The sequence below is a fragment of the Pterocles gutturalis genome, unplaced genomic scaffold (genome assembly GCF_000699245.1).
Source record: "Pterocles gutturalis isolate BGI_N339 unplaced genomic scaffold, ASM69924v1 scaffold6870, whole genome shotgun sequence".
Classification (NCBI taxonomy): Eukaryota; Metazoa; Chordata; class Aves; order Pterocliformes; family Pteroclidae; genus Pterocles; species Pterocles gutturalis.
In genome coordinates this window covers 1-16339 of record NW_010145890.1, presented here as the reverse complement: position 1 = coordinate 16339, position 16339 = coordinate 1, and the positions used below count along the sequence as shown (strand labels likewise).

General features: G+C 42.4%; 1 protein-coding gene across 1 annotated transcript in view; it reads left to right on the top strand.

Annotated features, from left to right (window-relative positions):
• The window catches only part of SCML4 (sex comb on midleg-like 4 (Drosophila)), a 46655-nt gene extending 44130 nt beyond the window's left edge, over positions 1–2525 (top strand). The window contains exon 7 of the mRNA XM_010085533.1: positions 2400–2525. Within this exon, the coding sequence (XP_010083835.1) occupies positions 2400–2525 (126 nt within the window). The remainder of the gene's footprint in view (positions 1–2399) is intronic.
• Positions 2526–16339: the final 13814 nt, after the last annotated feature.

Below are 16339 nucleotides of genomic sequence, written 5' to 3'. Positions count from 1 at the left end.
AGGGTAAAGAGTTACACAGGGAATTAGCAGGTAGAAAACTCAAGGTGGAAGTAATCGAAGTGATGTTATGGTCTGACAGTTTAATTAAGGCGATTGATTGGCAAATGTATTTTTGAAGAAGACAAAAACCTCTGAGCTTAACACAATTAATCCAATTTACTCAAATAGCAACCTGTCTCTGCCAGTACTAGACATCAGACTTGTGAGCATGCACAGTTCCGGAGGTCTTCTTCATCTCAAATGTTTGAGCATTGACCACTGAGCTGCCACTCAATGCACTCCTGTCACAGGTCATGGCTTACCAGGGCTGGTGTCTGTTCATGAGATTGCAGAACACAAAGGTAGGGAGATAATTGTATCTATATATAGATATTTATATAATCGCAAGCAGGATATAGACCCTGAAGTCTTTGATTTTATTCAGAATTAAGTGTATGAACAGCCATGAAGATGAGGACTTTCATCGTTCTCATTAAAAGCCTTATTCTGCAGGACATTCTTGTTTTCATGGCCCAAGGCTTCTTTAGGGGCTGCTCTGCTTTTTGAACAGTATCCTCAGAACAAGTGCTGCAAGAAGCTGGCACAAACACAGTAATCCTTGCAGGTGGAAGCTGTATGTTTATACCTGTATGTTTATAGCTGTATGTTTTATATCATGACCTTGCAGCTCATACATTTGCTGTGTCCATCCCCTTGCAGGAACATGGCAATGATCTCCTGCAATTTTCTAACTTGCAGTGGGCCAAATCTCAACTCATGTGAAACAAGCTAATTCTGCTGATGGCACTGAATTTTACCAACTCCAGATCTGGTTCAAGATCTTCTGGTGGGGCTATTGTGGATCTGGGGACCATGCTATAGAATCCTTCTTTTAAAAATTATTTCTAAAAAGGCTGACACAGTAATACTGTAGACAAGTCAAGCCAACAATCTGCACAGGGACATGGCTAATATGGGATATTTAATTGGATATGAATGCTCCCTCTGGCATGCACTTGTCATGGAGTTTAATTTTGACATTAATAATAAAGGAAATAATAATAAAGGAAAGTAATAATAAAGGAAACAATAAAATGCTGAACTCAACATTTAGAAACAGCTGTCTCTGCACCAAACCCTTGACAGTGTTTTTACCCTATGGCATCACAGTTCCAGGAGTTGGTTTCTCTTCCTTATGAAAATATTAATTACATTTAATACTTATTCTTACTTCCCCTTAGCTTCCTTAAAATAATGGGAAGGTGAGAGGGAGGATGAAGAGAGTTTCTATTATGGATAGAGTGGGGGTTGCAAAATGAAGAGCATTAATTGATTGAGTTAATCAGAAAGTGACCTTAACTGCTCATCAGCTAAATCACCTGCTCAATGGAATAATAATGATCAGGGCAAATTAGGATCCATGGTACTGCTTAATTAGTAGGTAATGGATCACAGAAGAAATATCTGACCATCAAAATCATGGAATACAATATATACAGCATTAGGGTGTGTGTATATATACATGTATATATGTATGTGCACACTCATAGCACTGGTTATATTTTAGCTGATAGTCCAAATATCTAAGTGTGGTGGAGACTGTGGGGAGGGGCAGTATTTTTTAGCAGATCCAGTATTATAGTCTGGAAAAAACAGACAAGCTTAGGATCCAAGGAAGGACACTGTAGCTGAAAGCTCCTCTGTTTTACAGTCCGTACTAAAACAGAGTCTGTTTCTGCTACTTTGTGCTCAGTACAGCACTTTGTAATTTCAAAAGGTTTTCAAGCCAACAGGTCTGGGACAAACAACTAAACCTGGTGCCAATTTCCACCATTTACATGATGGTTAAATGAATTTTGAACAAATTTTATTACTAAACGCAATAAAATAAGCATGTTATTATTATCTTCAATTTAAGAAAAAGAAACATATATATTGATATACACCACGAGACATAAGTGCACTGGGAATATGTAGAACATGCAGATAGCCAGGGACAAAGCTGGAACTGCGATTCAGGCGTGCACTATTAGCAGTTCATGAGGCCACTTCCTTCTCCCTCTCTCCATCACACATGCCTTTCTCTCAAGGTTGATGGGCTTCTCTCACAACCAGGCTTAGAGCAACCCTGATTTTTAAAAAATCCTCATGTTTTAATTGCAAAATACTTGAAAACCTTGTCAAACCTTACATTTCCTTGAAGAATAAAAAGTACTATTTGATTAATCCCTCCTTCAGAGCTTCCTTCTATCGTACCTCAGATTTCAATTTTTTTAAATGAAATTTCAAAATGGATGACATTTCAGCTAGCTCTACTCTAAAAGACATGTTGTTCCGGATTTACCTTGTTTGATGTGTCAGGACATGGCACTAGAAGGGGGTTAACACATTTTTATTCTCTTTCTCTCTTTTGAAACCAGGAGATTGATGGCAATGCTTTGTTGCTGCTGAAAAGTGACATGATCATGAAATACCTGGGGCTGAAACTGGGACCTGCGCTGAAACTGTGTTACCACATTGATAAGCTCAAGCAAGCTAAGTTCTAACAATTTCTTGAACAACAACAGAACCTGACCTAAATCTAGATGGAAAACTAAAGGTAATATGTTGCCTTACAGAAATGCATTCATGTGCAGATTGTTTTTCCTTCTTTTTTAACAAAGACTTTGTCTTTTTTAACATTTGTGCATCATCACCTTTTTTTTAATCCAATGGGGTCTTTTGGGCTGCTTTGTGTTAATGATTTGCCAAAAAGAATATAATTACAATAATTATTTTGTATTGTTAATATTATTATTATTATAGTAAGTCCTATTTTTGTAATCAGAAGTGGGAAACCAGAAACAAACACAGCTACAGCATACGCTGAGGACTGCTGGAAGACTAACCAAGAGTCCCTCACTTGCCACGGGTCTGCCTTGGAGGAGCGACCACTGAGCTGCATCAGCTGGGCTCCAGCTCCACAACCGATACTCAAAGGCTGGGAAAGCGCAGTGTTTGGTCACCTGTTGCCTGATGGGAACTGCCCCATGTCTTGCGCTATCTGGAAAACTTGAATTCTTCAGTTAAAAAAAAAAAAAAAAGAAAAAAAAAAGAAAAGAGGAAGTATAAAACAATAGGGGGGAAAAGGTTTTTTTGCAGCTAAAGTACTTTTTCCCACTAGAGGGAGCAGCCCTAATACACTTGAGGCTGGAGCTCTGATGCCACGGTGCTTTCTGTCTCATGAGCTTTGACCATCAGAACTCTCCGATCGAGCACATCCGTAAATACCAACAAGTAATTGCAGAATCCCAGCAGGATAAGCCCGTCACCGTTTACACATAATTAATTCAAGAAAGGCCCAAATGCAGAGAGTGTTTCTGACAGGATGTTTCCCGTTTATCCAAAGAGGGGGTGGATGGCTCCCACGGTGCCTGGCGTGCTCAGCTGTCAGCTCTCTTCCCTGAGCCATTTCTGTCTGATGTACAGTTTGTGGCACTCTAAGAAAAAGCAGAATTTCTGGGTTTGTTTTTTGTTTGCATTTTTAAAAAGTGAGGGAGCCAGGTGGGAGCATTCCCCAGGCGGAGCATACCTCTGCCCTTTGCAGGTCAGGTCCGGAGCGGATGCTGTAGGGTTGGTTCCTGATTGTGCTGCAGCTTTCAGCACATAGGCAGATGTCCCGGGCTTTCCGTCTCAAGTGCATTAAAAATAATGCTCTTCTGTCTCTCACACAAATCCCAAAGGTGCTCATTGATATTGCATGTAGCCAGGTGGGAGAGGACAGGTCTCAGGCTGAGGGGATAATCTGTGGCATGGGTATGCCCTCCTTTTCATCCTTCACAAAGGAAGATGACAAAGGGACACATCCATACAGTTTAAACCCTTAGTGCATGATGAAGAGTGGTAGCAAGTATTTGTAAGTCATGCAGGTTATTCAACTGAACTAAGAAATGAGGTCCTGATTATATGCAAAACATCATAGTGTCTGACCCTGTTTATGCAGAACAGAATATTAACAAAAATCCCTCATGGAATAAAATTCAACTTGATGCATGTTGCTAGGCTAGAACTCCTGCAAAAAAGAGGCCAGTTCAAGACCTAATCCTGAAAATCCTTAACAATATGAGAAACCATATCCCACAAAGGTTTCACTAAACTCTTGGGGACTACTCCCACAAATTAAAAAAGTTGTCTGCATATGTTTGCAGGATTAGATCTTTACAGGACTGACCAGCTTTTGGCAAATCCTGTCTGCACGCTGTACACCTTTAATAGGAATAGCTGAACAAGTGTGTTAAATGAAAAGTCGTATACTATCCAGTGATATAATGTACTGAACCCTAAACCTGCCGATGCTTGGAAGATAACACCCATCCACATCACTTGGTGTCCATGGTGTAGAGAATGGAAATCTGTTCAGCCAGCTGTCTGGTTGAGGCAGAGGTGACTTCACATCAACATCAGATATGCACAGTTAATTTTTCACTCTTACATCTTTTAAAAAATCAATCTTTTCCCCACAAAGATCCCCAAAACATGTAAAAATCTTGCTGTATTAGTAATATCCTCAAACAATCTTTTTATTTTCTCCATAATTTTGAACTTAGTTAACCTCTCTGTTTGTTCAAAAGGTGATTTTAATTCCTCCACTTAGAAACCCACCTAGCTGTAGGGTATCTGTAGTCAGAGCTAGTTAGAATTTATCAGATGGCTTCAATGCCGGAAAATCCCACTTTGTCAAAATCAAAACTCTTCATAAAAGCATGTCACTTTTTAACGTAAAATTCTATTTAACTGTAACTACAGCTTTTGATAATGTCAAAACATCATTTTGACATTTTGGAAATGGAACATTTTTGTTCCAAGAATATTTTTGCATTTTGTTGTATTTTCCTGTAGAATCTGTAACCTCACTTTTTTTTCTGAGAGTGGGAAAATAATCCCCCAACTACAGACTTTCCTGAGCAAGAATCCTTCCCATTCAGCTCTGTGTCTCACCCCTTCCCTCCACCTGCCCCACTCCGGATATTACAGCTCAGAGGGCTGGTAATACCAATGCAGTATTTATAGACTCCTTAGTGGCAATGATGTTTCTACATTTAATATGCTGAAATAGTTTTCATGCATGTACCTGACATATACTGGCAGTGGTGCTATCTTGTTTGATATGACACTTATAGGTATGACAGGACTGTCCAGGACATGATATTTAATGTTCTGGTTTTCACAGGGGAGGAAGTTAGTGGATTTGTTTTACATGTAAGTAATGCTTAAAACAAAAATTTCTCACTGCATTTTTTTTTTTAACTGAAAAGCAATTAGGAGGCAAATATTACTGCAGTAATATTGCAATTATAACTAACTTTTCTCTTTCAAGTCTTTTTGGTGAGGGTAGTTAAGCAGCTCTGCAGTGCCAAGGGTGTCAGACCATTTCCTCAGAATAAGCACTAAAGAGACAAAACATGCATGTCAGCCACTTCACCATTAGCTGCTGCTTTAGGCGTTGATTGTACAGATTACTTCACTTGCTAGTCCGTTAGTAGCTCTGGCTTCAGACTGCAGCCAACCCAGCTGTATTTTTGAACTGTTCCTAACAGGTGGATGGATGTGCATACCCTTAAAAGCAATACATGTGCCTCTTTACTTCTAAGCACTCATCTCCAGATCAAAAGGCACTTTGGTTCCTTCAGGCAGTTTCAATACTTTGTGAGCATTTGCTTTAAAAAAAAAAAAAAAGCAAGCAGGCAAAGTCTAAGGATCTGGGGAGAGGTCTTCCCTTGCTCAAGTGCCAGGCATTCAGAGCACAGAGACTGTGATCCCAGGCAGAACAGCTTCTTGCATCTAGCACAACCAGCTCTGCCTCTGCTGCCACACCGGTCAGTCACACCGCCTTCCCCCCGCCTGCTGTCACCGCTTCTTCTCTGGCACCAACAAATGCCTCCTTCCCCAGGCAGACCTAACAGATTTTCAATAAATGCCTGTGGGAATGCTCCCACCTCTCTGAGCCCACTGTATTGCTGGGCAGACTGGGGAGCATGGTGGCCTTCACAGTGTTAGCAGCTTCGCTCCATGTGATTAATACAGGCAGGCACCCTCGGGAATGGCAGGTTAAGGATCACTCCGGGCTGTTACTGCCCTTAAACTGGTCGCTGAGTTTCTATAGGTTGCCAGCAGCCTTCATGAGTTACACTTCTTTCCTTCTTAATGAAAGGATGGGTGTGAGAGATTAAATAGAACGTTGTTACCAAAACCAGCAATAATCAGCAAAACAATAAGAAAATGGTTAATGACATGTAGGCGTGAAAAGATGCCTCTGCTGAATTAGTGGCAGGAGCACAAACCATCCTCCAGTTTAACCAGCACCGCTTGGACAAGGCAGGATGAAAGGACAGCATGGGAGCAGATGTATGGCTTTAGAGAGGGAGCTGCTCTGAAGTCTGGCCCCAACTCTGGCAACTACGGGTGGCCCTTCCTCTCGCCCTGGCACAGCCACCAAACGGCCCCTTCCTGCCCACGGGCTACAGCACCCTGCCCTTCCCAGCTGCACTGACTGGGGGCTGAGCAAGCTCAGGGAGGAATTTTTCAGCTCTTACCTCCCCAAAACATAACCCAAAACCTTCAGTTAATTAGTTACTGCCATTCTTTTTTTATTTTCTTTTTTTTTTTTTTTGCCTTCTCCTCCTCCTCCTCACTCTCTCTCTCTCTCTCTTTTCCTTTGAATTGCTTCTATTTGGAAAAAGACATCAGGAGGGACATCCCCCCAGGCCCGTCCAGGAACCTGTGGGTGACCCCCCAGCTCACCCCATGGAGCATCTCTGGAGTCAGCCATCTGCCAGGATGTAACCAGTCCTGCCTTGGCACCAGGGAGGGAGGCAAGAATTAAATGCCCCCTTTTTATTAATTAAAATTAAATGCTTTTCAAGTGCTCCCCGTCTCTGAATTGCAGCTTTGCTCCCTAGGGCTGGGTGCTTGGCTCTTCCCTGTGCAGCAGGGAGGGAGGCAAGGGAGTGCCTGAATGGGCTGCCCACTGCTGCCCACCCTGGCCCAGCAGGGTGACAGGTACAGCAGGACCAAAAGCAGACACTACCCTGGTTTGAAACTGGTCTGGCTGGAGAGAGGTGTCGTGCCCAGGGTTTCAGTCCAGGGGATTTTGCTGTCAGCTGTTCACAGGTTGCACCCCAGCATTTCTGTCTGCATGTTCAACTGTTGCTGTGTGGATTTTGTCTCCAGATCCACCCTCTTGAGCTTGTGTTAAGGGATTGCTCTGCTGGCGTGGGCTGCTTCCACATCAACAGGCTTGGGGTTGCTAGGGAAATAAGTCATAATAAGCACTTTAAGGGTAAAAAATCAGAGAAATGGCACGTCAGCAAGACTCTCCCTCCCTTTCCAAGCACTTCTGTGTGCAGAACATTACCGTGGCTGCTCCAGAACGGGGTCCACAAAACCATTGCTCCATGTTGCTGGTAATTGGGTCATATGGAGCCATACAGATTTTCCTTCTCTTATCAAGAAATACAGTTCCAAATTTGCACACATTCACCAGAGAAAGCAGGCAAAGTCACTGCACACATTGCTCTGATGCCCTTGCAATAGTTGCATGCTGCTCTCTAATCCATGCTCCCTTCATGGACAATTGGAAACCGATTCCCTCGGAAATCTAAAATTTTGCTTAAAAAAGAATCACTTTTATTCACTGCCATGAGTTAAATATTATGGAAACATGTCTGCTAACAATTTGCTTTGTGTAATTTGTACTAATGCTAATAAGCAACAGCTGCAACGCTTCCTGTTGCAAATTCTTTTGTGGTTGCAGCGGTATTATCACATCTGTACTTCACAAATCTGATAGACTCTAGCACAACTTGCTCATTCTGGCCCCAGCTCCAGCAAATCCCCGTGCCTCTTAAGTACGGCTATACAAACGTGAATTTACAATCCCTGCCTCCCTTTGCTCCCAGAGTCTCCACTCCCCACCAGGTGCCTGGAGCTGGAGGGGTGGGTGGGGATGCGGTACCCTGGAGGCCAGCTGGTGCCTGCATAGTGTGGTTGGAGGGAATTGCTTTCAGCAGAGACATCACTGACCAGCCACTTTTATCACAGTTCAAGAAGACAGGTTTTGGTCAGGGGCTAAGTGCAGAAGAAATGTGATTTATTAAAGAAAAAGAAAGAAATATTAGTGTGCAATAGACTGCCACCATAAGACTCAAGCTGAAACCCAAGAATCTTTCAACTGTAACCTAAAGAAAAATGTTTCCCTCATTCAAGACACTAAATAAAGCATATTAGGCCAAACCCAGGTCCCACTGAGGTCTGCATCAAGTTTTTCTACTGAATTCATAAGACTGGGGCTTGGCTCATAAAACAGGTCAAGCGTCAGCCACATCCCATAGTAACTAGAGCCTAACAAGCTATTTCATCCTCCCTTACAAGGAGTGGAGACAGCCGCCGCTGGCTAGCCCCCTCTCCACTGCTCCTGGGAGAGCTGCTAGCTTCCTGGTAGAGAGCTCTTCCAGCTGCACCTCTACCTGATCCCAACACCTTCTCCAGTTAGCTTTGTGTTTTAGCTATGAGTTTCGTAGAGGGTGGTTTGGGTTTTCCACTTTACAACAAACCAAAGCCCGTGTGCTGAGGATTTCAGCCGTGCCACTAGCCAGAAATTCACCCTGATTTGAACATGACTTCACTGGGAGATTTCCACACATTCTTCAGGCAAAGCCCTTGGTGGAATTTAAAAAATAAAACTTTTAAAATCAGTCCCAGTGACCCACAACTTTTGGCTCCTTCAGCATCCATGGCACTTCATCATACTTCAAACGGTTGAGTCTCTTGGTAGTGCCATAATCAGACAGGAATAGCTCACAGGACTTCAGAAGCGACTCCATCTCTGACTCAACAGTCTTGCTCCTTTTAGTCTACGGGCAGCTGCCAAAAAGCAGCATTTGAGGCCGGGCAGGAGCGTGTGTGAATGCACGTGTGTGTATGCGAGGCTTGCCTGGCTGCACAGACAGGCTCTGAAGTGTGTGAAATAAGAGCAGGACAGAGCAACCAGGAAGGATAGGCTTCAAAATCAGGCAAGTCCCAGGCTTCACTGGGGCTCCTGTGGAGTTTGTGCCCTGTTTCTAGGTTTGTACTGAAGTTTCCCTGCATAGAGCAGTATGTCTTTATTACCCAAAGTTTTCCCTTGGCATTATAAAGAACTGGCATCATGCTGCCCTTTTCTTTTTGAACATGAAATACAGGCAAGAAACTTCCTATTGTCAGAGGTCTCTAAAAGAGTGGGGAGTGGGAAAAACCTGAAGTCCAAGTGGTTCAGGAATGAGAACATTTCAGAGTGGAGCAGTTTTGCAGCTTTCAGTGTCTTTCAGCTGAAACTTAGGAGGAGAAAAAAGACCTTTGAATTGCAGTGAATCCAAGCCAGTGAAAGACTAGTGATTAATTTTATTCCTCACTTTGATGGTTTCCTGCTCTGTAACGTGCTTTATGCCCCTGAGCATTTGTGGCCGTGGCAGTATTGTGAATTGATCCGCCTGTCCAGGTTCCACTGGAACCAAACAACTGTCTCTAAAACCTCTCTCTCTTCTTAATGGCATTTCTAATGTGCTGTAGCATCCAGAAGGCTTCTGATCAGCTTGGTAGGAGTCAGTATTTAAATAAAAATATCTTTTTTTTTATTTTCCTTGTGTCACAAAAACTTCAGAAAACAGCTATAGCCATAGCTGTGTAGCAGGTCAACATACGCTGGCTTTTCATCTTATGCCTCTTAGAAACGTATAGTGGTAAAAGGAAGTATTTTGTTTATCCAGTCTACATGCTTACAGGAAGTCAAACTAAATTCCAGTCTTCCACTGATCCTGCTGCAAATTTAGTAGAATTATTCCACATTTTTACCAGTGTAAATGAGATCAATATCTGATCCACCCTCTGACAATACTAACAGTTCAAATACAAGCATGTTCTGCTGATGTTATCAATACTCACCACCAATATTTGTGTCGCAGCAGCATGTAGAGATTGTGTCTGGTGCTGTGCAGGCCTACTATGAGACACTCAGCCTGCCCTGGAGAGTTTTCAGCCTCATGTGGCAAAAGGGACAACCTAAGGCGAAGGCTTTCATAGAGGCAGTTTTCCTTCCCTGTTGCAGATAAATGCTGAAAAGAGATAAAACTCAGCGGCACAAATTTCCTACAGCCATGTGAGGGGAAAATAGAAGAATATTGAGAAAAATGAAGCAAAGTTTCCATGAAGGTGAACCTTACTGCTTCCTTCCCGACACTTAATCCTGACCCTTGGTGAAGCCAGAAGTTTGAACCTAAGACCCCCTGGTGTAAATCTACTGCCTTAACCACAACATCATCCACTCTCACCATATTCCAGCCTTTCTCCCTGTGCTGCCCACATCTGACTTACTGCTTGCATGGCCCTTGCTAGCACCCAAAAGGGACTTTAAAGGTCAGTTAGTCCCTCACCTTACCCTCATTTTTCTCCCTTATTCTTCCTCTGCTCTCTAGTCTTTTCCCCTGAAAGTTCCCATCCTCTCCATTCCTATTCCCCACAGTAGCTACTTTCAGGTCTTCCCCTTTGGGTCCTTTCTTGCAGCATCTCTTCTTTTCCTTCCTTTCCATCTTTCAGTGCCCATATATGTCTCCTACACCCCTGCTGCAACTCCTTCTCTACCTTTTGGTTATTCCATGCTCTTCCATTTCTGTCTGTTTCCCCTCTCTCTTTCTTTGTAGTTTTCTGCAACCCTTTCTTTCCTTTCCATCAAGTGCCCTTCACAGGAGAGTCTAGTACCAGTTCTGCTGTGAGAAAGACTACCATGTGCTGACATCTTTGAATTAGGTTGTCTGTATTTTTTTTTTACATACTCTTGATCTTGCACAAAAAACCTTTCACCATTCTCATCCATCAGCATGAAAGGCACTTTTTGAGGATGGTTTTTAACTAGCTGGCTGATGACTATTTGCAATAAATACCTCATTAAAGGCTCAGCACTTTTATGCAGGGTGAGTGCAGTTTTCCCTTCTACCTTCCATCTTTTCCTGTGCTGCCTCTTGATATTCAAGCTGCTTAAATGCTTATTGGTTTGAACAGTCCCAGTTACACTGCTCACTGGGATGAATCCTTGGCTCCTGCCTTGTTGCTAATGGCCACGTGGACCAGGCTTGGCCCCAAGAATGGCACAGATTAGGCAGGTGCAAGCATCAATGTGTGCTGAGCACAGAGCCACTGGCATCACTCCCCCAGACCTGGAGAAGGTCCATCTTGCTTTCAGCCGGCATCAGAAAGTTGGTTGGAAAGAAGAGGTACCCATTACCAATTATGAGGATAACAGCAGGTAGGAAAGAGCCATCCGGCTGGAGGAAGAAGAGAAGTGGTGTTGGCCAGCTGGGAGGCAGTGGTTGGATAGACAAAATCAGCAGCGAGGGAAAGACAAGCTTGCAAGCCTACATCCAGCATTGTGAGAAAATCCGCATGGCAACTGGCATTGCAATATTTACAGCATCATCCTTCATACTGAAATAGGTGCAATAACGCAAGGCAGATTCACACATGGATGCACAAGTGTGAGCTTAGAGTAATGACTGTAGCTTCTGTGAGGCTACTGCGTACTTCAACCAGTGGGAATGAGATCAGATTTTGGCTCTGGGTTTCTTTTTCCAAACAGTGTGAAGGATGAGAGCAGAACTGTTTCTATCCAGCTGGAAAGTGGCAGCCTTAAATCAGGCCACAAAATAGCGCAACTCCTGCTCACACCTTTTTTCCAAAAAAAAAATGCTGCTCTGAGCTCCCTTCCAACTCCTCAGCATTAGCTTCCAAGGCTAGTGAAGCATTGACAGGGCTTTTTTGATGTATGTGTGGCTATCAGTTTTTGTATTGCTAATTGGGCTCAAAGTGTGTTAGCTTTGATTTTTAGTGTTCTGTAATTTGCTAGATAAGCCTCAGTTTCTGCAGTGGCTGGATAAGTAGGGCTGCTTTTATCACATCTTGCAAGCATTTTACAATCTTGGACTTTTTAACGTATCTACTATATACTAATCTCGCCCTCCTTGAATGGTGAATGACATCTCTTTTCCAGTCCTGTACAACCTTAGGAACAGACATTTTCTAAGGGACATCAGATATCAAATGAATACATAGTTATTTTAATCTTTTCAAGCTTATATAAAATCTGACAGAGAGAAAAAACCTGAATATACAATTCAGTTACAATCAAGAGTTCAGACTCACCCTGTCTTGCACTCAGTCACTCCAAAATTTATTACAGCCTATACCACTTACTACTGATAGACACAACATCTCCATATCTCACATCATTAGAAAAACGCATTTGTGACTGCTCTCATCCAAATCCCCACAGGCTTCTCTTCTGTGACTGTTGTCGAAACAGAGAAATCAGCTCACGTACACTAGCTCACTAGCCTTCCTTCACCTGCCTGTGTGTATATTAAAAAGTAAATAATCAGATTTCTTTTTCCAATAAAATGTGTTATCGTGACAAGATTATTGGCTTGAATGATGCTGACTTCAGTCTTAGATCTTGCGATTCAATTTGAGGCACATATAAGTCTGATGAATTTTGAAAATCCTTAGCTCGGACCGTCCCACTTGTTTTCATCATTCTGCCTGTTTTTACTCCACCTGGTGCTACCACATTGGTGTCACCAGGCTCCTCCTCTCTTCCTGATGGCAAAAGGCAGCTGAGTTTATTTCACTGGCACTGTAACATTGTTAATAGCAGCCCTTTGGGCTGTGACATGAGTGATGCTGCCTGGGTGCCCCCTTGGAAAGAAAAGACTGTGTCAGAACCCCTCAGTGCATCTACCACTGCCCTCCGAGGGTGCCTCCTGCCCCATCCCCAGTGCACAGGGTGTTTGGATCATATCCAGCTGTGGTAACCTTCCTGAGCTGTTGCTTTTCTGATGCTGATATAAATCTAGACCACCCCCACCAGTGTCGGTGAGAGGGGACCCATGTCACACTCACTGGTGACAGAACAGTCAAGATTTCCATATTCTTCTTTTACACATCTTTGCCTTAGCACTGTTCTGTTTTGCTTTCCTTCAATGAGAGAGGAACAAAAAAGCATCTTACCCTGTGACTGCCTCAGGGTCCCAGGGCAGCCACGCAGCTCTGTGCCATTTGATGCCAAGCCTGCACCTTTGGATCACTGCACTGTGTCTCCAGCTTTGTTTCAAGTTGTCCGCTCCATGTGCTTTCTTGAATCTAGGTAATTTCTAATTCTGTGAAGCCTGCGTTTAATGTTAATTCTGCTGTACATTCATTTTACTTAGCACCGTATTTTAGCATTACTTCATTTTCCTATTATTGTCAGGAGTTGCTAAACATTTTGGGGATACAGAAACAGCTTAGATACCTATGACTTTTCTTAATGCAAGCCTTCTCCATTTTCGATGAAGAATTCTTACTAAAGATGACATATGGGATATATTATTAATTATGCCAGGATTACAATATGATGCTAACAACAATCAGTGAAAAGACATCTGCCCCTTAGTTCCACGTATTGGAAAAGCAATGCAAGCCCTTTAATACTTTGCTGTTTCTCAGCTATCAAAACCTCCCCTAATGCATCACCTCCAACAGTGAACATTGCATTATATTGAATAGTTCTGTATTCACTTTGCAAATATGCAAACAAGGGAGAGCTGGGGTAAAATGAGTGTGGAACTTATGGGTGAGAATAACATGCGAATAAAACGCCTGGAGTCCCAGAGCAGCACGATTATGACAAACAGCATATTAGTATTGCTCCCACCCTGCCTCAAAGGGTTTTATTGAAGTGATTTGTCTTCAGCTGTGGAGGTGCGTGCCTTTCTATGTGTATGTACGCACAGGTCTGATGTATGCGCACAGATATGCATCTGCCCACCATAAGTACACCTCATACATATTCACGCATCCAAATGAAATAACTGTCAGTTTAGCATGTTCTGTATGGGTAGGTCCAATATATTAATTCTTAATATGTACAGTCAATACATATGCAACCATTTAACAAATATAGTGTCAAACTGTGATTCCTTTTTTCATTTCTTCAGACATTGTTTTTTGTTATTTGTAACATTCCTTCCAGTGGATTCTCTGTCACTGTTTAGAGGCATGTTTTAATGTATAGCTGTATATTGACTGTTCCGTGTGCTGTACGCTACTGTTTGTATCTTAATTAAACTGAATATTACTGGTCTTAATGTTCTTAATTTTTTACAACAGACTTTTGCTTGGGTTTCACAATATGATGCAGTATGTTTAAGAATGTAGTAGAGAGGGGGACCAGCTGTGATAAAGCAAACGGTCCCAAACCTTCAGATTTATGTTTCATAGAAAAAGCCAGTACTTTCTTTTACTATTGCAGAATAATTTCTGTATTTTTAATAAAGAATTGGATTTATTTGGTTCTATTTATGTTTTATTTAATAAATGGTATTTTTTAAATAAGGGTCTGGTCTCAGTTTTTACACACCTGCAGTGTTCATGGACACACAAAGCATTTTCTACTTACCAGATTCCCTGTGGTTGAGCCTGCAGCTCTGCTAATGCCAGAATTACCTCCCATCCTGAATGGTGCAGAGCTAACCTCACATTTTTATTCACATTTCTCTGCTATGCAAATAAGAGATGGATACTGAGGTGTCAGCCTGTTGATAAATCCCCACTTCAACACATTAGCATCAATGCTCATTTGCAGGGCAAGCAGTTTCTTTGGTTCTCCACTGAATTAAGGGTAGGGTGTCAATTTGAAGCAAGGGTACAACACACAGGCAGACTCCTAATCCCTCAGGCTGCATCTGCATGGGCAGACCCTGCTCTCATTTATGCTGATGTAAATCTGAAGTGGCTCAGCTGAAGTCATTACTGTTATTCTGGATTTACACTGGGGAGGAAACAAGAACAAAATTTGTCCCAAGACCATAATATTTCAAGGTTGATCTGCCCACTTTACACACTGGCAGCTAGTGGAATACTCTAGCAATATCTCAATAAAAAGCCTGAAAAAGAGCCAAAAAATTCTCAGCTCAACTACTGTTAAAAAACTTCCCCTAGAAAATAAGAAATGCTTTCCCTGTTATGTAGAGTCGGCTCTAGCTATCCAAGAAATACATTGCATTGAATGATTCCCCTCTTTTTTGCCCTTTAATTACACTTTCCTCTATGATGCTATCAACACTACAGCATGATGAAGTTTCCCTTGAAGTCAATTTGCCATCCATATCAGTGAAAGCGAGAATAGGCCCCTGGATAATAGTCTTTGAGTCCTATCTTCTTATTGCTCTCAATAATCGGAATAGAAATCAGCTGCAAAACCTAATGTTACAGAAAAGGTAGATGAACGTATCCAAGAGACTCTACTAAAGAAAAGTGGGTTCAGGTCACTCCTTGATTTCATTGACTCTGGCCCCTCTAAATGAATCCTGAATTTAAGGTAGACTTCAAAAAATGTTGAAAAGTTGTTTTTTCCTTATGTTATTCCTTCCCACACTAAGACGAAAAATGAAGACTTGTGAGAGATGTAGCAACCCAGCTGCTTTTCATCCCCAGCTGTAGCTTGTTGCTTGTGCCTCCATTCAAGGGATAAGAGAAAGAGCAGGAAAGTACACGTCCCAGTGCTGAGCAGCCAAAGGTGTTGGCGGAGTCAGCACGAAGTCCTGGGCCAGCTCCTGCCAATGACAACAGCGTCCTCTTCTCTGGCATGGGTGCTCACATTTCCAGTGGGCCACTGCATTAGGACCCAGTTCAGACATCAAGCCTGACCTCAGCCATATACCTACCTCCCTTGTGCCCTTAAAAAATAGACTGCAGCTTTTCAGCTTTTCTGGCTAGGAGAAATTCGCCTTTTTTTCACCAGACAGTTCTTTCATCTCCAGACTTTAAAGCCAGAAGGAAGTTTTCCTTCATACTGAATACATTCAGGAGCTGTCTGAAGTCATGTAGAGCCTGGTTTCTGAGGTGAAGCAATTTAACTTCATCGTTGGTTTATGTGTCTGCAAAGTGCTTCATCACCTCAGTTTGAAGCTCAGACACTGTCTGCAATAAATACTGGGGGGAGGGAGAAAGCTTCTCCCTTTGATTATAAGAAGTCTATAGAGTAGACTGGACTTCAGGAAGCCAGCATTGATCTTGAAGATCACTGAGCGACATGGGCCATGCAGCAGTTTCATTTACTATTCTGTCTAAAGGTCCCCATTGGGGCTCACACCCCAGCTTCAAGAGGAATCACACAAGGAAATAAGACATCAGCATTTTTTCTTGTGCAGCTCACAGATCAGGATTTAGATCTCAGGCAATGGATGAATATGTATCTATATACACATATATATGTATATATAAAAATATATACATGCAAATATATATATATATATAT